Consider the following 23,913-nt stretch of genomic DNA (forward strand, 5'->3'; position numbering starts at 1 on the left):
TGGCAGAAACAATTTAAACTTCTTAAAGTTTTCCAATATAGAAGGACTATTCAGTGATTTCTGCGAGCAGTTCTCCACTCTGACTTGTGAGAATCCTTGCTGTCATCAACGAGAGATCCTTCAGTCCTCAGGTGCTTCTGCTGTGTCCCAGGAAACTGTTTCTGGTGCTTGATCCAATTATAAATCCAAATTACTGTTTCCTTTCAGCCCCTAAGAATTTCCAGGAAAGTTTTGGGAGCCTGACAAAATTTGAAAAACCTGAGTATCCTAAAAACTGCCCTGGAGACTCCTGGTAACTGCTTGAGTAGTTAGGATATCTGTTGCACAGGCTGCCAGGTGGGCTAAGTCCTTCCTAGAACCACAGTTCAGCTCCTGTTTGGGGCATTTGACTGCCCTGGCTCTCTTTTGGTGGGAGCGGAGGCAGCTCAGAGAATGAATGGTTCTTCAGCTGCCAAAAGCATTCCCAAGGCCTTGGGATGAACTCTTCAGGATATCTCTTTGCTGGGCTAGAGACGTGGCAGAAGTTGCTCTGGTGTCCTTCCCCCACTCTCCAGCTCAACACAAGGGTGTCCTGTGTTGTGGTTAGCCTGGTACCGCTGTATGCTTTTGAGAGGCAAAATTGTCAGGTTTCCTTTTTTCTTTTGCTCCCACCAAAGGTGGGCTGAAGAGTGCTTGAAGTGTTTTTGACAAAATCAGGAAATGGATGCAGAAAGAAAAAGTTTGGGCCAAAAGAACAAGTGCTCTGAAGTTAGGAAGTATCTGTTGTATGGATGACTGTGCAACGTACAGTTTGGCCCAGACTTGCCAGATATTTGGGTTTCCAGTTAGCTACATAGGTTAGCATGCTGCTGTGGCTGTTTAAAAATCTGGGTTGCTCTGGTTACAGTGAATTGGCGGGATGACTCCCACAGTAATCCCTGCATGGCTCCGGGGGTGGGTGGGAGCAGACAGTGCTGTTCAGATTTGTGTTGTGCCAGTTCTCTAATACATCCCTCTTGTGTTTTATGATAAGAGCTTTTTAGAAGTGTTCCAGAAGGCTGGTTTAAGCCTGCAATGTTTTATCTGAAACTTTTCACATCTGAAGGGGGAGGGGGGGAAAGAGAGGGAAAGCCTTGTGTTGTGTCTAAGGTGGGCTTCCAGGGAGCTCTGCGTGGATGGATTCCTGGCAGCTCAGTCCCGTGGCTGTGCTAAGCCCAGTCCTGGGCACGATTGACTCTGTGGGGTCTGCCTTAGGACTGAGACCGAAAGGGTCCCACCTGCTCCTCCACACCTCCAACGCTCTTGCCATCTTTTCTGTGCTGCTGTTGCGTTCAAGAAGTTCTAACCTTTACTGAAATTTCAAACATTTTTAAAATTTTACGTCTTGTTTGCAGCAAGCCCAAACCCAACCCTGCTCCATCTCTGGTGAAATTTCATGTGAACTAGGAACTGTGTTTGCTGGCCAGATCTAATAAGCTACAGTTTTCTTATAATAGCATACTGTGTCCTTTTCCTTTCTCTTTAGTATGGCTATGAGGCTGTTTATCCTAAGTGTACTGGTTGATGCTCAAAACCAACTAAACCTCTTGTTTCTTGACTTTACACCTCTTGATTTTCTAACTTACGGTTAACTTAAGGTTTTCTTAATGTACTTAAATGTAAATATTTGGAAATACTTATATCAATGCCTAATGGCTTTAACTGTGTGTTAAAAGATTGTTTTTTGCTACTCAGTAGTCTATTCTGTAGTTGCTTGTAGTGTTTCTTGTTGCAGAAATTTTTGTGGCCCCAAATGAAAATCATTTGTTCTGTGTCTCATTCTGGTGTTCAGTCATTGAGACTGTCAACCTGATCTGCAAGACTGGCACAAGTAAAATAGTTGCAGTTTGGCTGCAGCCTGTAAATTTCTGAAATTTCTGCATTTGTTTTAGATTTAATTTTCCTGACAGTGGATTGAAATAAGGGATAGAGATTTTGAAACCTTGAATGAACTCAGAGATGTGATTTTTTTGAGTCAGGACATAAGACTCCTAACTTTCATACTTCTCCTTTATTTTACCCCAGAGCTTGCTTGCTTTTTTCTTTTTATTGCTCATGCTAAAGTGACTTGTCAGTCTGGCTACAGAAACCTAACCCATTCTTTTTTTTTCTTTAGGCACTCAGTGTTACTGAAACTCTGATCAAACCTTTGGAAAGATTTAGGAAAGAGCAGCTAGGAGCTGTAAAGGTTTGTCCCTCATTTCCTTTATGATAAGTTTGTTTAATTTCTCTGCTTGGATTGCATTGCAGTAATGACATGTATTTGGCTGAGAGATGGTGGTGTTTATATTTCATGTATTCACACTTTTTTTTTCTACTTTGAAAACTTGCTTCAGAAACAAATGGAAACTATGTTTCAAGAAAAGAAGAATGTTGTCCTTTCCCCTCCTTCTCTCCTCCCCCTCCCTTATCTCTTGTGTCTGGAATAGGAGCAATCCTGCTAACAGCATGCCTCCCTTCCTAATGAGTAATCCTGTTCTGCTTTGTATTTGCTTGCAGTTGGACAATCAAAGGCTGAAAAATATTAACTACCCAAAGAAGCTTGCTCATCCATGTGCTTTTAACTGTATTTTTGCAACCTGCAAAGTAAAAATTGCGTTTTGTTTTTGTTTTGAATAAATGACTCATTGCCTCTGTATGAGTGGAAAAAAATAGGGATGGAGAGGCTAAAGACAAGATCTCATTCAAGATGGTTTTGTTTTTTTTTTTTTGTGAAAGTGTTCGGTAATTTTTTTTAAGATTGTCACTATGTTGTGTATATTAAAAAAAAAAGGCAAAGTAGTTTTCATATGGTTAATACAGGCTAGATTTGGATAAAAATAACAAGGACAAGTTTGTCCTCTTTCTACGTTCCTTCTTCCAGAGAGAAATCTAACTGCTTATTAAAAAAAAAAAAAAGGGAAAAGAAAAAATCCCAGCTATTTAACACAGTTTTCTGTTGCAAAACCCAATTCGTACATTTTTAAACTACCAATCTGCAGGTGTTTTATTTTATAATTTCATGACTTCATAAGCAGTGATATTTAATAGCTAAGATAATGTTTCAATTACAAGAATGCTATACATTTTGACTTTAGCAGGAACGACTAACAAGTTCTGAATATGATTTCAGTGTTCATGAATGCAAAATGCTCTGTTGATCATAAATCATTACAGTTCAATGGTACAATGAGCTTTGTGTAATTTTATGGACTTCTGAGTAGTATATCAGACGTCCCAACCAACATACAATAAAAACTTGGTCTGTAATATAGGGATTCTTCCAAGGAAAAAGAGAATTCATTCTAAATGGAACTTATTGTCATAGAAGCAGCTGTAATGCATGGATTATTTCGACGGTATTTTTGGTGTTAAAGAACATTGCTGGTTTTGGGGTGAGAACTCCTAATACTTGAAATTATCTCATAATCTTCACTCATTTCTTAGTCAGAATTCAGTCCCTGATGTTTCTAACGTGACAAGTTACATTCACACAGTCTCCATCTTGCGTTTTGTTTGGATGGATGTTTCTTCCCTTGTGTCCCTGCATACTGCTTCTGTGAAGTTGAAGCTCTTATTTGTGATTTAGCCATTTTTTTTGGACAGGATTCTCAGTGACCTTAAGTTGAACTGTCTTGCATAATTGTCTAATATTTAAATAAAAATCCTCTAAAAATATTTAACTCTTTGAATATTCTTAATTGCATATTTATTCAAGATAATCAAAATACTGACACTGGAAACATAATATTACTTAGCTCTGAAAACCAAGTTATAGCATCTAGTAGTGAAATATATCTGGAACATTGTGTAGTATTTGCATCACAAAAAATTTACATTCTTACCATTACAAAATAAAAGTTGAATCTGCTGCCTCAGATTTTCCTGTATCTTACATCCCCTGCTGATGAAATGGTCTGAGTTAGGCTTAAGAAGATAAAGAAGAAAAAAAGTTTAGCTCCATAGTGCTGGAAGCTGAGACCCTTATTGAATTGTCCCTTAGTAAAAGTTGTTGCCTTTCTAATCACAAACTACATGTGTAAAGTTTCTGGCTTTGCCTATTTAGGCATCAACAGCGCTCTTTTTTTCAGGCAGCACTCAAATGTTGACCAGATCAATGGAAATTTTGCTAATACAAAGATTCCATGCCCCGCGCCCCCCTCCCTGCTTTCTTCCTGATTTCCGATATGCTAATATGTTATCTCTAATCACACTAATACCATATGCATATCTTAATGTTTCTCAGTTGGTATTGTGGCTGCCTTTTTAAAGGAAGTTCTTAGACTCATAATGGAGAAAAAACTAGCATTTTTGGTGGAAGCCCTTGCTGAGAAGCAATCCTAAACAGCTTAGATCCCTTCTTTAATAGAATGCCACCTTCAGAATGCAATCATTCAGAGAACAAAATCGTGTATCACTTATAATACTATATGTAATATAGTATTAAAAAGGAAAGGTTAAGAGAAAAAAAAATGAGCAAGTATATCTGTAGAGTCTAATCAGTATGTTAGGTAGAATACATTTAAATGAAATTCCAAATTGACAGATGATGGAAAAGTAATTCTAATTGAACTGGTATCTTTCTGATGAGTAGATCTGTCCATTCTTGAATACATATTTAAATACTTGATTTTACTTATTTTAGATTATTTTCAACTGCAATTAGTTATTCTAAAAATAGCTTCAAAACCGGTTGGTTGATTTAATCAATACTTATTTCTGTCTTAACACACATAGTCAGGAAACTAGAACTGAAGAAACAAAAGGGTTGTTTTGCAATGTCTTCTACTAAATTAGATCCAAGAACTCAGATTTCCTAGAAACATTTAATGGCTATCCCTCTTCCAATACATTGCCTTTGGTGGTCAGAGAAATGGATTTGCACATGGAAATGATATTCATATGTGTCTGTGAGAGTTTCTCTTTTGCTAGCATGATTTTATGTTTTATGAGATTTTTCTTTATTGTAAAAAGTCTTTTTTTTCCACGGGCGCAACAACAGCCTGGTAGAAGCAGGAATTCAGCACAGAGGTCTTCATGTGGCTTTAAAATCAAGAAATCCTGTGGAATATGGAGCTGTGTGTTTGTTTTGGGTTTTGAACTGTTGGAACTTTTCCCCTGTCGATTATAGAAAGGTCTTTTTTTCAGTGACACTGGTATTTCCCTTGAAGTCCTCTATTCGAAAACAAAATGGTGTGGATGACCCCTGAAAATAATGAAAAATGCAATAAAAAAAGAAGAGTTTTTTGTTTGTTTTTTTTTAACTTGGAAGATGTAAACATTCACGTGATGAACTTCACCATAATGATGCAATGGGATTTAATTTCAAGTTAGCCTTTAAACTAATTTTAAAAATGAGTTGGAAACATACTTTTCCTTAGTTTTTGGAACTATGATAGTTTGTTTTTCTTTGTTTCTGATTAAGTAGAATTTTAAAAGAAGAAAGAAGGAGGCTTTTCTTACACTTTTGTATATAAATGAATGTTACTTTTTTTCTGTGTCTAGGAGGAAAAAAAGAAGTTTGATAAAGAGACAGAGAAGAACTACAGTTTGTTAGAAAAGCATTTGAATTTATCAGCTAAGAAGAAAGAGCTACAATTACAAGAGGTATTGTTGCCTCTCTTTTTATGCAAGCTAAAGGCTTTTGAGTTAAGTAAATATAGGTTATGCAAATGCAAAAAAAGCATTCATAGTAGTAAAGAAAAATTTGTGTCAGCTGGAAAGGTTGGTGAGAAAATCGGTATTTGCTGAACTTAGTGGTGTACCTCTACCGTTTTCTGAATCGAGGGCTTTACTTGGTGTGTGTATGAAGTACTGAACATCGTGTTAGGTTTTTTTATATAATTGAGGGAATAGCAAAGTGCAAGTATATTGTGAAAAACTCTGCATTTCTTATGAGGCTTTACCATATATGTAATTTGCATTGCATTGTATGTATTGACTAAGTGTCCTGTATTAATGCTTAATGCAAAGTACAGCAAGACTTGTATTCTTGAAGGAAGTATTTTTGTGCCTTTTTTTTTTTTTTCCCTTCTCATGTTTTGAAGATCTGTTGTTTTTCAAGTAATGCTACAAAAAAGTTTGTTGACAATTTATAACTTAAAACCAGATCTGTTTTGCCTGGCATTCTTTCTGTCCCTGTGGGTTTATTGTCATCATCCTTATTTGTAATAGCTTTTATTTCTGGAGCAACAGCAAATAGTACGTGAGAAGACCGCAGAGAAATCTTGCAGACACTTGCTGTAGGCAGAAGGATTTTTTTTTTTCCCCCCAGAGAAATGTAATTATGTCAGATTTGTTAATGCTTAGTCTATTAATACCTTGTATCATTAAACACTTAGTGTTTTCCTCAGAGATAACTCTTTTCCCTGCCCTCTACCCCACCCCAAATAATCTATGCCATTTTTCATTAAAAATGGTTAATGTAACTGGCAAGTTAGCTAGGAAATTAAGAACCTTAATTGTTCTTGAGTTCTTGAGTTCACTGTATTTATGACATAGGCCTTCATATGCATAAACAAGGGTCTTTTGGGGAGTTGAGTTGTCCCGGTGAATTTAATGGGCATTGCTCATGTGTCAGGACCTGTACTTTTATCAAATTGATAAGCTCCCAAAGAACTTGATGCAGAAAAAATGGAAAAGTGTTAATTATGATCTCTTGATGATATCAAGAACCATATTTCAAAGTCTGAAGTGAGACCTAACCTCAAGGGAAAAATACAAAATGCCTGCAAGAGGCTGTATCCAATGCAGTCTGAAGTTTTAAAGCATGTGTGAAGACTAGAATGAGCAAATAGTTTTGTTTTAAATGTCCTTCAAAGTTTAATGAACAAAAATTCTGAAATTCTTCAGCCAGGCTCTTTCATTTGTGCATTTAATTTTGGAGTAAAAATGTATCAGCAATTAAAAAAAAAAAAAAGGACTTGCAGTATGTTTTCAGAGTGCTAAATAGGAAAAACTTTCTTGCACAAGCTTAGAGAATACATATATATAATTACATGGGAGCTTCCTAATTTGGTATTATACATGGCTAGTTGTGTCGGCTCCTGACTGGAGTAAATAAAGGATGCAGGTATAAATTTGACAAAAATTCGATGAAAAACATGCCATGTTGTGGAGTGTGTCTTACATTAACATAGCCTTTGACCCTTTGAGACTCTTAGTGGAGGGATATTCCTGAATTCACTGAGGCGCATGGTGTGTGTGTCTCATTTCTGTATTTCTTCAGCAGTACACAAAGTACAATGCAACAGGAAGCAAACTTGCTGGGTGCACGGGGAGGCTCATGCCTCAAAAAACTGACAAGAGGTGTGAATTTATTTACAGGGGAATTGAGAAAAATTAATAAAATGGCTGCGTTGGGTATTGTATTCTTGGGAGGGGTGAGGTGGCAGGCAGGCAACCAAAACAATAAACAACCAAAAAAGAGAGAGATATAGAAACAGGCTTACATGAGGCTTTGGTGTATATAGGGCAGTCTTACTATCAATTAGCCAGATGTTCTAGTAGACCCACTCGATGGTCTTTTTCTGTGGCTACCCTTCAGTACCTGTGTATATATATCATTAGAAGCTTTGCTGACAACTCAAACAATTCCTATGTTGCATGGTTTGTAGGATGCATTGAAATGGCTTGACTTTTTGCAACACGTTTTCTTACTGATGTGCATGTCAGTGCTTTATTGTTTTAATGGCATTTGTTGTTATGCCCCTTTAACCACTGACAGTTTTCTAGCACACAGCAGCAAAGCAAAGCACGTCTTAAGGCAAAACTGTCTTAAAGCTAATTTGACTTATCCTCTTAAAGCATAGCAGTCACTGTTCTGCCTGAAGGGTATAGTTGCAGTATTTGAGAGAGTGTGTGATAGAAAGTCTGGTCCTTTCACATAACCCTTTCTCTACTGCCTTTTGTAATTTAGTGTAGAAGCATTTGATATTAACACATGGTCAAAGACTAAGTGTTAATCACTTAGAGTATCCCTTTGTAGCCTTTCTTTAGTGTGTTTTAATAAAGGTTTCTGTTACCCAGTTCTTGAAGTTTTATAGTACAATGAGGGCACGTGTACCTTAAATAATAACTTAATGAAATAATACATATTTGCTAGAAAGTTAAATGTTTATCCTCAGATGAATGGCAGCTGAAATAAAAATGTTGACTATGAATATGTGTTGGCATTTCAGCAAAGCTGAGCTAAAAATCAGCTGCAGCTAATAAGGTTGCATTTTTAAATATTTGATGCTCTGTGGAAACTTGTGAAGTGTCTTACAAATAAGTAAACTTTTTTTTTATTGCTTTTCTTGCCAATTGGAGTGAGCACAGGGGTGGGATGGGTACAATAGCACTCTGGCTATTTGCAGCAGTTATTTGGGTTAGAGAGTAAAGCTTGCAGTATCAGCAATGTGGTTTTCAACAGTAAAATTTTTTTCCTTACTTTGACTGGAGAGATGATTTCCCCCTTTTCTAATGGAAGATGCTGCTAGCCCCCTCTCTCTGTTTGGGCAGGCACCTTTTCAACGCTATTAAAGCAGTGCACACGTACCTGCTCTTATGTATTTGCCTTTGATTCCATAGAAAAGAAGCTCGAAGTGTTACTGGAATGTTTCTAAAAATTTAGCCTCGTGATTCAGAACAACATATGTTTTCTAGTAAAAGGGAATTAATTACTGCTGCCATTTAAAAGTAAATGAATGAGCTGTGTTGTAAAGGAACAAATCCCAGTCTGGAGAAAATTATCTTATCGCTTGCCACTTGTATGCTATACATGTGTCATTTTGAAGTTGTCTGCAAAATGTCTTTGAAACTTCATTAGCTGTATCTTCTGTGTGCAGGCAGATAACCAAGTGGAGCAGAATAGAAAACACTTCTATGAGCTGTCACTGGAGTACGTATGCAAGTTGCAAGAGATACAGGAGCGGAAGAAATTTGAGTGTGTGGAACCTGTAAGTACCAGTGAATTCAGCCTACCCTGCCATTCATAAGGGATGGAGAAGGAATGCAATTGGATAAAAGCCAAGGAGCTCTGTTTTCCGGGAAAAAGTATGCAGTTGTGTGACTTAACAGAATTTAAAGCACTCTTGTTATATCTGTGCAAATTCCTTGTAGAGATACACTTAACCAGGCATCTTAAAACTTACCTCAGTAATTACAGTTGATTTGGATCCATTGATGGTGGTTTTCAGAAAATGTGTGAAACCTCGTGCTGTACTGGAGAAACCTCAATTTATGGTGTGACTTAGAATAGAGGATTCAAGAAGATGATGTTGGGGTCAGACTTTTTGCTTTTCTTTTTTTTTTTTTTTTTTTAAACCACTGAAAGCTTATTCCTGAGTAATGTAAGGAATTTTGTTTTCAATATGAAGGTTGCACATAGAGGCCTGTTAGTGAATAAGTGCAGATATAAATTAATTAAGAGGGTGCTGCTGTCTAAAAGCTCATAAAAAAAAAAGTCTGATATGTTTGATTTCAATTGCAATTTAATCTGTGCAGAAATCAAGAGGTTCCAGTGAATTTCAGTGAAAATTATATGTGTACTGACTAGACTTAATGAAATCTCTGCGAAGAGCTTGTTCTAAAAATTTCTGAAATGTGCATTAGCTTTGTAGTATAAATGCAACTTTATGAAACAACAAGAGAACAGTAAGTGTAATACTGAGATAAAGGGAGGATGGATTGTAGAAGTGAATTCCATTCACTCATGCTCTGAAGTCTGTGTTTTTTGGGCCAAGTCGGTCCTTTTAGTCTGATAAAATTATTTTAATGTAAAAATGAAATAAAGTCCCCAATGACCCTGATCAAAGTCGTTGGTTATTATGGAGTTAATGAGAGCTGTATATTTTAATACAGCTTATTCCTGTATGAAAAAATTGCTAAAATCCTTAAGTGGGAATAAATTGCTTTAAATACATTAGCATTGTTCAAGGAATGGGAAAATGTTGTGAAAAATGGTTGTGTGGGATTTTTTTTGTTGTTGATGTGTTAGGGTTTTTTTGTTTGTGTTTTTTTAAACAATTTTCTAGTTTTTAACTTTTTTTTTTTTTTAAATCCTAAATAGTTCTGGATTCAGTTCTTGTGTTTCAAACTATTTGAAGTTTCCTCAGAGCCAGACTAGAGTAATGAATCTTCAAATTATGTTTTTGAAACACGTCCCTTTCTCTTTCCTGGAAGCTCTCCCTCTGGACGGGGCTGAACTTTATGTTGCTCAATTTGTATTTGAAGTTTACACTAGGGTAGTAAACTGATATTATTTAGTACCAAATTCTTATTCCCTTTCCCCTTTGTAATACTTTAAATTTATGTGGGTTTTGCATTTTTGAAAATGATTTATTTGCATATGACTTCAGACTATTAAATACATTCTTCGGTTTGTTCTCTTTTTAATAAAGAGAGTTGTTCTTTCCTGTGTCACTTGCTTCTTTCCAACAACCTGAACCAAACAGGAGAGGTAGGCAGTACTGCACCTCATCCCGTTTCCAATATAGTATAACTTGTTCATTGTTTTAAACTGAAACACTGAAGTCAGAAAATGCAGTGTGGATCATTTGTTGGTTCTGATAGAGGGTCAGATCTGCATACAAAAAGCAGTGATCAGTAGCGTTACTGGAGGGAAAGCTTTCATCTTTGAACAAACCAGTTAGCTCTGTTATGAAAGTCATCTCAACGTGGTCTTTAGCAGGGAGGGGAATGACAAGGGAAATGGTGACTAAAAGACAGAATGCTCATTACCTCCTTCTGCGCAAATATTTATTCCAGACATCATTGGTATCAGAGGAACTGTAGGAAAACCATTACATAGGAAAGTTTAGGAGATAAACAATGTATATTGCCTACAGTCAAATTTAAAGTAGAGATCAGTTGTGAAATTCCAGAGACAGGACCACCCAAAAATGTCTATATACATAGCTGATCATTTGGATCTAAATAGTTATTAATAAATTGTAGGCATTAGTGGAAATTTATTTAAAAATAATAATTTTGTCATCTCTGATCTTTCTGAAAAAGGCTACATGCAGCAATCATATTCAGGTAAATGGAGTTTTTCATTCTAACAAGTCTTTTTTTTCTATTTCAGGTGCTATCATTTTTTCAGGGTTTGTTCACTTTCTATCATCAGGGATATGAACTTGCTAAAGACTTCAATCATTACAAGATGGCCCTGCAGATAAATATACAAAATGTAAGTTGAGATTGACATCTATGCCTTGTCTAATTTTTTGAGTAAAATTGCACACTGAAGTTACTTTATATACAGTATCTGTATTGCCAATACTTTCTTCGGTGTTGGTGCATTGCCTTGTGAACTTTGGGGATGTAGCGCCATCTCCTGGCTAACCAACCACATCACTGAACCAATCGTTGCTAATTCCAGTGAATTCTTAATTCCTAATACTCCCCTAAAAACCAAACACCAAGTAAAGGGCCCCCATTCCTTTTTCCAGTTTTTTATAGAGACGTAACACAAGGATTGTAATGAGAGAGTTTAGAAATGAATGAAATCTGTTAAAACGCATACAACAGTGGAGAATTCAGAGGACAGGTAATGAAATGCCAAGGTTCTCAGTGTTTTAGGTGTGTTTGAAATCGAGTACGTGGTGGTCGTGTCTGAGGGTCATTGCTTGATAGGGCTATATTATCCATAACTAAGAAAAGGAAAGAAAACCAGCTGGGTTTATAGTTTTGTTGGTTTTTTGGTTTGGTTTTTTTTTTTTTTTTGTCATCTCTGCCAGCAGAACGACTTGGAGTTTCTGTTTGTCTTGAAGCAGCCCTTTTAGGCAAGAACATCCCTGTTGGTTTGGGGTGCAGAACTGTATGAGGAGACCTAGTGTTAGCACCCATGGCATATTTGACAAAATAATGTGTTCTTTGAAGGGCAGGCTAACTGGGGCCCACCACTAGTTAGTGTACCCTCCCACCAAATTGTCCAGTATGATCTGCTTAGAACTGGGAGAGCAGCAAGAAATGTGACAGGATGAAGCAATGAGACTGACAGAGTCACTAGTCAGATGGTCTATTTGCTTCCTTGAGATTTGTCGAAGAACAAAACTTGCTCAGAGGAACTTGGACGTGCCGGAGGCCTGTTGGTAGGGAACAAACCATGTACCTTACTGCAAACAAGCAGTTCATGATGGTGCATCTGTTTCATTGACCTCTAAGGGCATCGGGAATTAAGACACAGAAACTACTTCTCAGAGGTTGCAGTCTATTTTTAGAAATGGCTTAAATAGCAGGCAGTAGCAGGGAGATGGAAAGGCAGAAGAGAGGATTAAGGTAGCTGTAATACACAGTGACATGATTCATGTGTTATGATACCATTCCTTTAATTTTCTTCCCATATGTTTAAGTCTCAAGTTTCCTCTTGAGCTGTTGTTTGGTTTGGGTAGGGGAACTGAGTAGTGGTAACTTCATAAGCAGACTTCTATGGCAGAAGTCAGTGCTTCTGGAGGAAATTTCAGGACAGACTTGCTTCTTCAGTGTGCTTAGCTTAACAGAATGAGGAGCAGCATGGAGCCGCAGTGGACAGAAGGGAGCTGATGCAAGATGAGCAGGAAATGAAATGTGAGAGGGAAGCTACGATACAGTTTTGAAGAGTGGGATTTCAGACTACAGATGGAAAAGAGCCAGTGAAGTGGTCTGAAGAAGTGATGAGCAATAAGAAAGCAAACTAATTTCAACAGCTGCATTTTCAATTGACTGAATGGTATTATAGTGTGCCCCAGGAAATCTAAAAGAGATTGAGCATTGCAGCTCAAGTTTTATGAATAGACAGAAAGAATGACCTGGATTTCAAAAAACTGTAGAGAGAAAGGAGGCAAGGCTTAACAGCTATCTGAGGTAGGAGGAGAATAGAAGGAAGCATCTGGAAAGATCATGAGAGGACATGACACTCTCCACTATGTTGAAGATGAACAAAACATCCCAAAAGAAAAATGAACTAGGGCCTGGCTGTGGTACAGCTGAGCTGCTGGCAGACCACTGGATTGACACATTAGAAATTGAAGGGTACGAGATTCAGTACAGATTGCCTAGCTAGATATGGAGAGTGATTTGAGAGTTGCCAGCATAGCTGTAGTAATTGCCTTCCTTTTCATTTGTGTCTTCTTTACTTTGAGAATTATGTTGTGGATTTCTTCTCCACACCCTGCCCCAGACCCTGCCTTCCCCTCATTCCCTACCAGAATGAAAAAGAAAAAAATAAAAATCCCAGCCTTGTACCCCAAGCTCCAGTAAGCTGATTCTTCAAACAGTCTTAATCTCTTGTAGAAATCCTGCATCTCCAACTAGATTCCCCCGCACTCCCAGGACTTTTCTCTTGTTATCTCAGTTCTGTGCCCAACCCCATACAAGGATCCTTGGAGCTTTGATCATGCTCTCCTGCCCTGCAAGCAAACCTGGTCTTCCCTGGGAAGAGGAGGCATAGTGACACTGGTGCAGTGACTGTGGTTGACCCCTGGTTAAGCTTAACTTTATCACAGCACAAAGGGAGATAGAAATTTTCTTGAGATTTTTGAAGCCCGCGGTGCTCCATCCCACCATTCCCAGGGTGCATTTCACACACTCAGATTTGTGATCACTGCACAGCCAAGACAAAGATCCCGGCAGGATCATTTAAAGCATCTAACCTTAGAGTGATCAGTGCTCAGACAGGAAGGTGTAGGTATGAGCAGTCACTATCAATTTTTTTGCCTTTGTCCTGTATACAAAGTATATTTTTTTTAATGGAGCTTTTCTGGGTAATTATGAAAAGGAGCTTAGAAAATTGTTTGGAGCCTTGGAAATGAGTTTATCTACAGGGTCTGACTCCAAATTTCGCAAGCAGATGTGACCTGAAATTGAGATGATGGATATGGGGAGGGTTCAGGGCAGTTGTTTTGCCTGGAGGTAAGGTAGCAGTTGTTCTTAGTCATCACCTAAAGAATGTTTTCAGCTTTCCTCTATAAAACATACAGGTATGGGTGGCTGCTCTGACCAGCTTGCATGGACTGTGTTTATGCCCATGAATAAACTGCTTCCAAGCATAAATCTGGAATTTGCATGTACAGATGGTCAGTCAGGAGCATAGTGTTAACTGTCTATGTACAAGAATGGATACTTGTTTATATTAATGATATTTTTGTCAGTGTATGCGACTGTATGCTTGTACTGAGGAAGAAAATAAAATAGGTGAGGCAGCATTTTTCAGAAGCTTACCCATTTTCAGAAAAATAAAGGTGCTGTCAAAAAGCAGCAAGACACATAAGCATGCATCTGGAAGTATGTGCATTCCTCAAAACACATGTACCGACTGGGGAAAATACCAGCTTGGAATTTAAATGTATGTTTTCAGTTTGTGCGATTTGGCAAGTGGGTATGTGGAGAAAACTAGGTATTACTTTGATTGTTTTGGTTTTGTTATTTGCTCATTGGCCAATTGCCAGTGTTTTTTAGACCAAACTGAAGAGTTTCCTGTGTCAGGTGTGAGCTGCTCTTTTATTTTGTGTAGTCCTATTGTATGATTTGTGGATGGTGTGGTTACTTTCTGATTGGTTTTGGTAATATTCTAATAAATATTTCTCCTGTGGCTGCTTGCGAACTGGAATGAGTGACATTCAGGAATAATAATCAACTGGACTTTGGGTTTGTTTTTGGTTTGGTTGTTTTGGGGTTTTTGTGGTGGTGGTGTTTTTTTTGTTTTTTTTGGTTTTTTTTTTTTTGCATGGTTCTGCTTGTGTGTGATCAAAACATTTGGCATGTGTGTAGTCTCAACATGTATATATTGTTGGTGACCTTCTTGTCACTTTTTTCTCAATAACCACAGAAAATCTTTTCCTTCCTGACAACTAGTAAGAATCTCGTGAATTAAGCTGACTTCTGTAGTAATATTTCTCTGAGACTTGAATATTCAAATCCAAAGTAATTTTGCACTCAGTATTTCACTTCTTTCTGAACAGGTGAACACGTTGCTTTAGAAATCTACTCTGGCAATCTTTGTGTGCTTTCCAGAGTTACAACAGCTAATATCTAAACCACACTTCAGTGCTGAAGAATATCAGAAGACTTGAAGAGTAAACGTTTATGGAAATTGTGCACTGACTGTCCTAAAATGGCCTGAATCATTCTCTCATTTTATAAATTATTATAACGCCTATCTGCCAGGAAGAGTAAGTCTTTCTTTCACTCTCTCTACTAATGTTTTTTTGCCATCTTGTTTTAGACACGAAATCGTTTTGAAGGAACAAGGTCAGAGGTAGAGGAGCTCATGAACAAGATCAGAAGAAATCCTCAGGAACATAAAAGAGCAAATCACTTCACGATGGAAGGCTATCTCTATGTACAGGAAAAAAGTAAGGTGTATTTTTATGTTCCTGTAGTGGTCATATTGTGCATACAGGCAAGTCTTATTTATTTATAGAGGTAACATGAAGATGCAAAGAATTTGCAGTTTAATAAACAGAGTCATCTGAGTAAATGTTTAAAGTCTAATGGCCTTGTTACCGTGGCTCATAAAGAGAGCATGATGCTGAAAGTGTGACAGTTCTTAGCAAAGGTGACTGAACTCAGGGAAGTTTTTTTTGACCAAAGGATGTATTTCATGTTATTTTTAATCCCTTACTAATGACCTCCCCTAGAACTGTCAAATATTTGTTGTCAGACAACAACATGAGTTGTCAAATTAGCCTCTAAAAATTGGGCTAGTTTGGTATGATGAAATTGACTGTCATTTCCCTGGTTCAGTGGTATGCTTTCATGACCTAATTCTGATCATAGGGTCAAATAAAGCAGGCTATATGCTAGGTAGCTAGTGTTGAAAATCTTCCTGTGAGGTGCATGTTACACAAATCATATCCTGTCAATACTTTGAACACTTATAAATCCTTCTCACTGTAGTGAAAAAGCCAAATAAGATGCAGAGCTCAAGGAATGACCAGAAAGTAATTCTTTTTTTAAAAAACATTTTGCATAAATCATATTTTTTAGATGTGTGCCCTTATAGAAAGTTTGTTTGCTTATTCTGATGAGAGATTTTACTTTTATGGCATTTAATTGATTACTGCTTAAGTAAAGACTTCTGCAAAATGTTCCACAAATTGAAGACTCTACAACATTCTAGATGGAAACATTGGTATTACAGTGTTCAGAAATAAGTTTTAAGAGAACTAGCAGTAAAAAATAAGAAAAATTAGTATTCTGTGGCATTGGTTCATTGGTCTTGGTCATCATGAGCTTTAGAATCAGCTGAAACGATTCAGAAGAGGTGGGCATGCTTGAAGTGGAGTTGGAGAGGAGCAGGGCAGTGAGACCTTCCAGGTTAGGAGCAGTGAAATCCTCTGTCAGTTTGAGCTGCTCGTGAAGGCCTTCCCTGATACTCTGGGGCAGAGTCCTTCAAAAGAGAAGATTTCTTTGCACACCTTTTTTAAAAAAAACAGTAAATTAATAGAAGTGAGGACATACAGAGGGTCAGAATCCAAGTTTTAACAGTTAACGTTATGGTGCAAATCTCAATAATACTGTGTGTAGTAGGCTGGGCTCTGAAGTAAGCATATTCTATGTAGGGTGTGCACTGATGAATAGTTAGGAGTGAGTTTTGGTGTCAGAAAATGTGATCAGACCTTAAACAGTAGGTAATTTAGAGCTTGCAACACAGGTGCCTTAATCTGGCATTACTTAGCTTCAAGTTACCAAGTGTAAAACTGGGTTTCCACGTTCTGCTTAAATAAAGTTTCCAAGGGATATTTATTTCACAGGGAAAAATTATTCTGTCTGTAGTAGTGAGACAAAGATACGTTAACAATTCTTTCAATTTGTCATTAAGGATAAATGTGAAATACTACATATACCAGTTTTTAGAACAGTAAGTACTGGTTAACATTTGTATTACTTCGTATAATGTTCTTCATAACTTTGTTTTAAATACTGCCTTATTAGGAATTAAGTAGGACTCTTAAGTATCATTTTGGAAAGCAGGAGACGAAAACACAAACTGGAAAAAGTACGTACTATTTAATGCTTCTGTTTTATGTAGGGCCTGCTCCCTTTGGTTCCAGTTGGGTGAAGCACTATTGCATGTATAGGAAAGAGACAAAGAAGTTCACCATGATCCCATTTGAACACAGATCAGGAGGGAAAGTTGTAAGTATATTTTTATATTCTACTCTTATACTTGTCCTGTATCAAGATCAGAGGATGTGTCAAGTACTTTCCTTCTCTACCTCCTTCCCTCCTTTTTTCTTCTTTCTTCATGCAATTCAGGCTGCCATTTAAGGACATTAACCTAAAGTAACAGATGAATTAATAGATAAGAATTCTGCAAACTTTTCAGTTGCTTCCTTTCAGAAGACCAGGGGACATGGTACAGATAACATGCAGTGTTTCACCATTTCGAATCTGGTTTATCCATGAGGCATTTAACTTGTTAAAGTATAAATCAGGAAAATATAATAGAGTTAGAAATTTCTTTCTTACGTGCTCCAGTCAGGTTTTTCTTTCAGAGATATAAGTACTAGAAGATGGACTAGAAAAGAGGATTTTAATAGGAATATAATTTGTACTGACAACTGAATGTAATTTTGGATATCTTGGATAGCATCTGAAATATTCAAGACCCAAGACTCTGTTGATCTTTAAATGGCTTTAATTTCTTTTGAAATACCGGGGAATTGAGGGCACTCAGCACCTTCAGAGATGACTCATTAAATGAATTCATTAATATGGATGAAATGCATTTTGTTGCAAGGAAAAAGGATATCTGAAGCTGGAAAATAATACTTGAGTCAATATTCCTGTAAATGCAGCACCCTGCCTTATCTTCAAATTTGGTTAGAAAATCACGTTGTTGGAATTTTATCAGAGTATTATATCTCATTAGTTTGAGCAGAGGGGAGATGCCTTTCATCATTTTGAGGGCTGTGTATATTTACAAATATATTGAATTTGGAAGAATCTTCCAAAAGCTCTTGAAAACCTGCCATACTGAAAATTAGTGGCATTTGGCTCCCTTAATCATTTCAGTACTTCTGTGAATTTTTTATCCTGATTTACTCTAATTGTAATAAGCCATTTTAGTTAATATAGTATGTGTGTAAGCATTCGGCATTCTAAAACACTTATGAAGCCATTTTTGCTGTATTAAAAGATCTCCCATTTTGAAACCCACAATGCAATTACTCCTTCAGTGACAACCTCCTGTGTCTGGAGATGTTGAATAAGACAATAAATAATTAAAATGTACAGTTAATCCTGATTAAATCTGGTACAACTCATGCAGCATTCACAGACGAGTTTATTTGATTTCTGAATACTTAAGGGTAAAACATGATCCTAGTGGTGGTTGGTCTTGAAGAAAGGACTGGTTCTGTAAGACAGATTACAGATAGTAAAGAACACTTTGTTCTAATTACTGTAGTAATATCCTTTACTACGGAAATTGCTGTGTCTGACAAAATGGGAGAAGTCTGTCACACTTAGTATGCTTATATTGTAACGTGTGCAAAATCTTTATAGCAAAATATTTTTGTTAGTTTAAATTACTGTGGTACTGTGTCATGCTGTAAAGTACCAGCTAAAATGGACTCAATATTTTTGCATTTATGTCCTGTATATGACCAAGGAATTTACGTGCTATAGTGCAGAGACCTGTATGGCAACCATGAGCAAATTCTTCCTCAAGTGTCAGTTTTCACTGTCACTAACTTTTGCCATTATTTTAATGTAAATTTACCTTTCTTGGTTTGTATAGCTGGCTTACTGAAGCTTTCAATTACTGAGTCAAGTGTATAAAAACTTTCTTTTCACAGGGCGATGAGGAGCTCTTTGTCCTTACGTATTGTACCAAAAGAAATATAGATACTATTGACAGGCGATTCTGTTTTGACTTAGAAGCTTCAGACAGGTAAGCTCATGAAACACACTAGAAAGGACTCTTTCTAAGTACTAGTTAACATTACTGTAATATTACTGTTGTATTTTCTTCTTATTTTTTCAATGCTCGTTCAGACTGCCGATGTGAAATAGTCACTGGAGGAGCAGGCAAGCACTGCCATGGCTCACTGGATTTTACCTCAGTGGTGTGTAGCAGAAGCAGGGAGGATCTAACCTGAAATGCAGACATTGTCTGAACTCACATAAAAGAAAAAAAAATAGAAAAAGTTAGAGAAACTATTATGAATTGTGGTTATTGTAGTGAAGAAACCTGGCTTAAATGGAAGTACATATAGCTATAGTGAGAGACTACAATCACAGTAATAAATCATGCAGTCATGGCCATATTGTATCACAAATCTGCTTTCCAAAATGATATGTTGCTGAGCGTTTATGCTGGATTCTCAGATTGAAAATAAGATCATTAGAATTTTGAGACTTTTTGTGGCTGGTGTTAATCATCCAGTGCATCTTGAACATTGATGCCACTGCTTTTTTGAAACACCACCATTTTGTTGCTTTATTTCAAAAGAGAAGAATTGCTTATTTGTTTCGCTAAAAGGATCTTAAAATATGACAAATACTGCTTTTTCTCGGTGTTGTAGTCTTCCTTCATTTATGAAGGTGAGGGAATCCAGCTTAATAGGTACTGCAAATAAATACGGCTGTGGTAGTGCCGCGTTCTTTTGGCGCACATTGTATGTGTGCAGAGCAGGATCACATCTAGTGTTAAATGCTTGGTGTAAGTTAGTGGACTGTCGCTGAGTTTTTTGCATCCACCCCTTCTGAGCTGTTTTTAACCAATACATTTGCTTCTTACTTAAACCAATTAATTACAATCTAATTTATCATGTAGTAAGTGTTCAAGTTTTATAGGTTTTTGTTTTTCTCTGATTTGGATTCAGTGCCTTTTACTTTAAATGCAGTGTGGCCAACGCTGTCAGGCCTCTCTGTCCTATGATTGCTAGTGGTCTGCAAATATGTCTGTGATAAGGATCATATGCAGGTGCACAGACTTAGGTCAGAGGCTATGCCTAGCTTGTGTGGCCAGTCAGACTGGGCCGCCTGAGGCATGCCCGTTTCTGTAGCAAGCAATGGGTAAAGGAATGCAAAACTACCACTGCGTCTGAAAAATTCCAGCTCGCATGGCAGATGACAAGATACTAATTTACAGCTCAGGTGGCATTTGTCACAAGTCTACAGCATGGTTTGAACTTGCATTTTTGATTTGAGGAGGATGTGTTTTAACTATATTCTAACACTGTGTCCCAACAGTGCGAAAGGGAGTAAAGATATAAACTCTTGACATCAGGCCCGCTTGGGTCAGTGTATTGGTCAGTATGAATAACAGATATCAAATTGAGTCTGATAAAGTTGTTGAGAAAGTACCGTGAGAAATGTCAGTCTACCCCCCCTCTGTGCATCATCTCTGCTCAATAGGGTATCTGGAGTTTGAACAGAGATGGATGGAGAGCAGTGTTTCCTTGATCCTGCAAAAAATTTTTTCATTCTCTTCTCTGGTAAAAGGGGGAAAAATCTAATCCATCTTTCTGTCCAGATATAATAGACACAACTGGTCCACTGTGACCTTGATATCAGACATTTTTCTTTTAATAATATATGTGTGTAGTACTGAGATGTTCCCATGGAGATTATTCTGTGCTGCAGGCCGTTAGCTTGTTTCCTTGGTATCAGTTCAGGGCACACTTATCCCTTGGCTTGTCCAAGTTAAAAAACAACATACAGATTGATGGCTGGCCTTGGGATTTTCTTTGTTCATGTGCTGTGGAAGGAGGCAAGATTGTAAAATTTTAGGAAGGACTTTTTAGTAGCAAATGTTCAGCCTTGCACGTGACTTTACCATAGTTTGGAGCTAGCTGAATATTTACAGATTTTTCTTTTAAAAAGAAAGCTGAGATGATTCTTTTTTCTTTAAATTCTGATACTTCTTACAGCTCTGAGGGTGCTAGAATCCTGGCTAGATTTCTGGAAAGTGGCATTCTTTCCTGTTTCTAGTACTCCATCATGTTTAGTTGGAGGTGACTAGTGGTAAATGTAGAGAAATTTAAATCTTAAGGAGACAGCAGAAGTCTTTTGAGGTAGTAAAAAGACTTTATATTGATAAAGAGCATTATCCTTCTGAAATGCTACTTAGATTTTAATTTTACCAATACAGGACAAGGAGGAGGGAGGTTTTTTCTCTTTTGACTTTAATTTGAAGACAAATAAATAATATTTCATGCAGCATATACTGATTTTGATGTATTACCTCTAGGTGATACTCTTTGATACCTTGACAGTTATAATTTTCATTAAAAGAAGGGAAGTTTGCCCTGCATAAAAGGAACTCGTTTGGTTTTAGTTTTAACTAGTAAAAGTAAGTAGACAAGAAAAAAAACAAATCAGCATGTGGGGTTTTTTTTTAGTTAATTTAGCTAATTACTTAGGGTATTTTTTTTTCTACTGAGTGATTAAGTTTGTGTGTTTATGATGGTTGCAGCTCTGTGCTACTAGCAGACCAGTTTGCATTGAAAAAAGCTGATACGGCTTGAGAAGCTGCTTTGCTTACTGTTATTACTAATACCAATATTAGCTTGTTTTAGTCATAAAGGTTATTAATTACAGAAATTAGGGCAAGGCTTCCCTCATCCACTCTAAGAGCTCAATGTCTATCACTGAGAATAGTAAGAGATTCCATTTTTATGGCTTAATAGTCCCCTCGCTTTAATCAGAAGAGAATGACTTGCTTGATTGCTGCCATTTTGCAAAGTTATAGCAGGGTCTCCTGAGTTTAGATTGGTTTGCTAGAGGGTATGTGCGTGCCTTGTCCTCACATGTTGTCTGAAAACAGATTTTGAGCAGGAGGTATTTGTACCTATAGAGTTTTACGCTGCAATTAAATTGTGTGGTTTGATAAAATTTATGGCAAGGTGAAAATGAACTAGAAATGTCTCTAGTTGTAAAAATATGAACATGGTGCGTAGACTGTTACAGTTTTAAGTAAGAGTGGGATTTGTGCTGGTTTTCTCTGTGCTGTTGATTTTAGATAACGTTTTCCCCTACAGCTATTTTGCTACTTGAAGATAGATTTAATACAAAAGAGAGAGAGAATGTTATGAATTAGTTCTCTGTTTCTATCCATCTCTATATAATGAGATTTACAAATTTGCCAAATGTATTGGCAGGCTGAATATAATGATTTTTTTTTTTAATTGGCAGAAAAGTAATTACCCAAATAACCTGTTCTGCTTTTAACTCTCCTTGCTTTGTAAACTATGCTGAACCACACAATTACTCTTTCTAGTTTCCTATTATATAAACACAAAAGTAGATTTATGTTAATCTCTGTTCACTAATCCCTACGTCCCACAGTTGTCCATCCTTGCTTTTTAGGAAAGTTGTAATAATGGAGTTTTGTAATGAGATACTGCATTGACTTGATTATTTTTTATAAGATATTTACTGGAAAACTGTAATCATTGTAGCTGCTCTAAAGCTGAAGACTACACATCGAATAAGTTGACAAAACCCATTTCTTATGTAACAGCACAGCAATGAAAGAGCAAGTTTATTTAGAATTTGGAAAACTCAGTGACTCCCAGCAAGTGTTGGAAACAACAAGCTATCAACAATGATCTATTTCAAATAAATAGCTTGAAGATTACATTCTCTTTCCTTTTCCTCCCTATCCTCCCTATTTCCTACTGTGTGTATCAGTTCTATACTTTTTACTTTAAAAGATGAGCAGTGTTCAGTAATTAAGCAAAAAACCCAACCCTGACTTTTAGGACAATGGGCTTTTGCTTGTAGTTGGAAGTAGAATTTGACAAGACTTTTTTAGTTGCTGGTGAATGCAGTTACTCTGTGTGATTGGTACATTTGCAGGCCTGGAGTTCCTGTGACCATGCAGGCATTTTCTGAGGAAGACAGGAAGCTGTGGATGGAAGCCTTGGATGGAAAAGAAGCTGTAAGCATCATTTTCTTAATATTCATTTATATTCATTTATAGAGAAATTCTCTCACCCCCTGCTTCCCGATCCCATTTTATACTTTAATAAACTGGGATTATGTAGTTTGCAAAATGATAGATTCAATGAAGAAAGAATAACACTGAAATAAAACTCAGGAGACATGAGTAACTCAGTAAAGCTCAGTGTAGATAACTGCTAATGCTGATATGAGATATTTTTCATTGTAATGACAGCACCAATTTTTAGAAATGGTTTCCCATCACAATGATGATATTGGTATTCTAGAAAATGTCTAGTATAAGTATGTCCACTTAGCCTTATGCTGACATACTGCATTCCAGTGGCAAGGCTTGTGTGAGTTAGTTATATGGTATTATTATTATTTTTTTAAACTAGATCAAAAAAATCCTTATCAATGGGAACGAGGTTGTGCTTGAATTTGCTTCATTTCTGATTCACATCAGGAAATGGGTCTGAACTGCAGAATTGAAACACGCTGCAGATTATTCTTACAATCATAAATATTATATTGGTCTTGTGGGCCAAAAATAAGGGGGTTTTCTAGTCAATGACACAATCATGTGTCTGTGCCCAGTAGTTGGCTACTGCAGATTTTAGCAGTAGGTTTTATTGACATTGTTGTTGTAAAAATCTTGCTTCATCTGCAGAGGTGTTTATTACCATCGCATGTTGTCTGAGCTGGACTCCCCAGTAAGCTTACAACTTCTGGGAATGCCAGGCTAGGACATAAAGCCCAGGATTCATTAAAGAGTTCACAATGATTTGAGTGAACTTGAACTGTGGGAAATTAACCTGCAGAGAAACACAGGAACATGGAGCACGTAAATCACAGTTAATTTCAGTGGCCGTAACTAACATTGTTCTGCTCCCCAAGGAACTGTATTTGTTGAGAATATTTTAAAACTTTCACTCTTTCAAAAGTGCAATTATCTACTTTCTGAGGGGGCATGGACCTCTGGTCCTACTGTTAGAGCTGTTGTAGTTAGAGGTGATATGTTCTAGCTGTAAACAGCTGTATTTGTGCCTACCGGGC

At 37.0% G+C, this 23,913-nt stretch overlaps 1 protein-coding gene across 1 annotated transcript in view; it reads left to right on the forward strand.

Moving 5' to 3' along the window:
- ARHGAP10 (Rho GTPase activating protein 10) overlaps positions 1-23,913 on the forward strand; it is a 153,481-nt gene that overhangs the window by 54,385 nt on the left and 75,183 nt on the right. The window contains exons 4-11 of the mRNA XM_010576113.1: positions 2,135-2,206; positions 5,503-5,604; positions 8,826-8,936; positions 11,066-11,170; positions 15,185-15,314; positions 16,994-17,100; positions 18,765-18,859; positions 22,774-22,855. Of these exons, the coding sequence (XP_010574415.1) occupies positions 2,135-2,206; positions 5,503-5,604; positions 8,826-8,936; positions 11,066-11,170; positions 15,185-15,314; positions 16,994-17,100; positions 18,765-18,859; positions 22,774-22,855 (804 nt within the window). The remainder of the gene's footprint in view (positions 1-2,134; positions 2,207-5,502; positions 5,605-8,825; positions 8,937-11,065; positions 11,171-15,184; positions 15,315-16,993; positions 17,101-18,764; positions 18,860-22,773; positions 22,856-23,913) is intronic.

The sequence above is a fragment of the Haliaeetus leucocephalus genome, unplaced genomic scaffold (genome assembly GCF_000737465.1).
Source record: "Haliaeetus leucocephalus isolate CR32 unplaced genomic scaffold, Haliaeetus_leucocephalus-4.0 Scaffold21, whole genome shotgun sequence".
Taxonomy (NCBI): Eukaryota; Metazoa; Chordata; class Aves; order Accipitriformes; family Accipitridae; genus Haliaeetus; species Haliaeetus leucocephalus.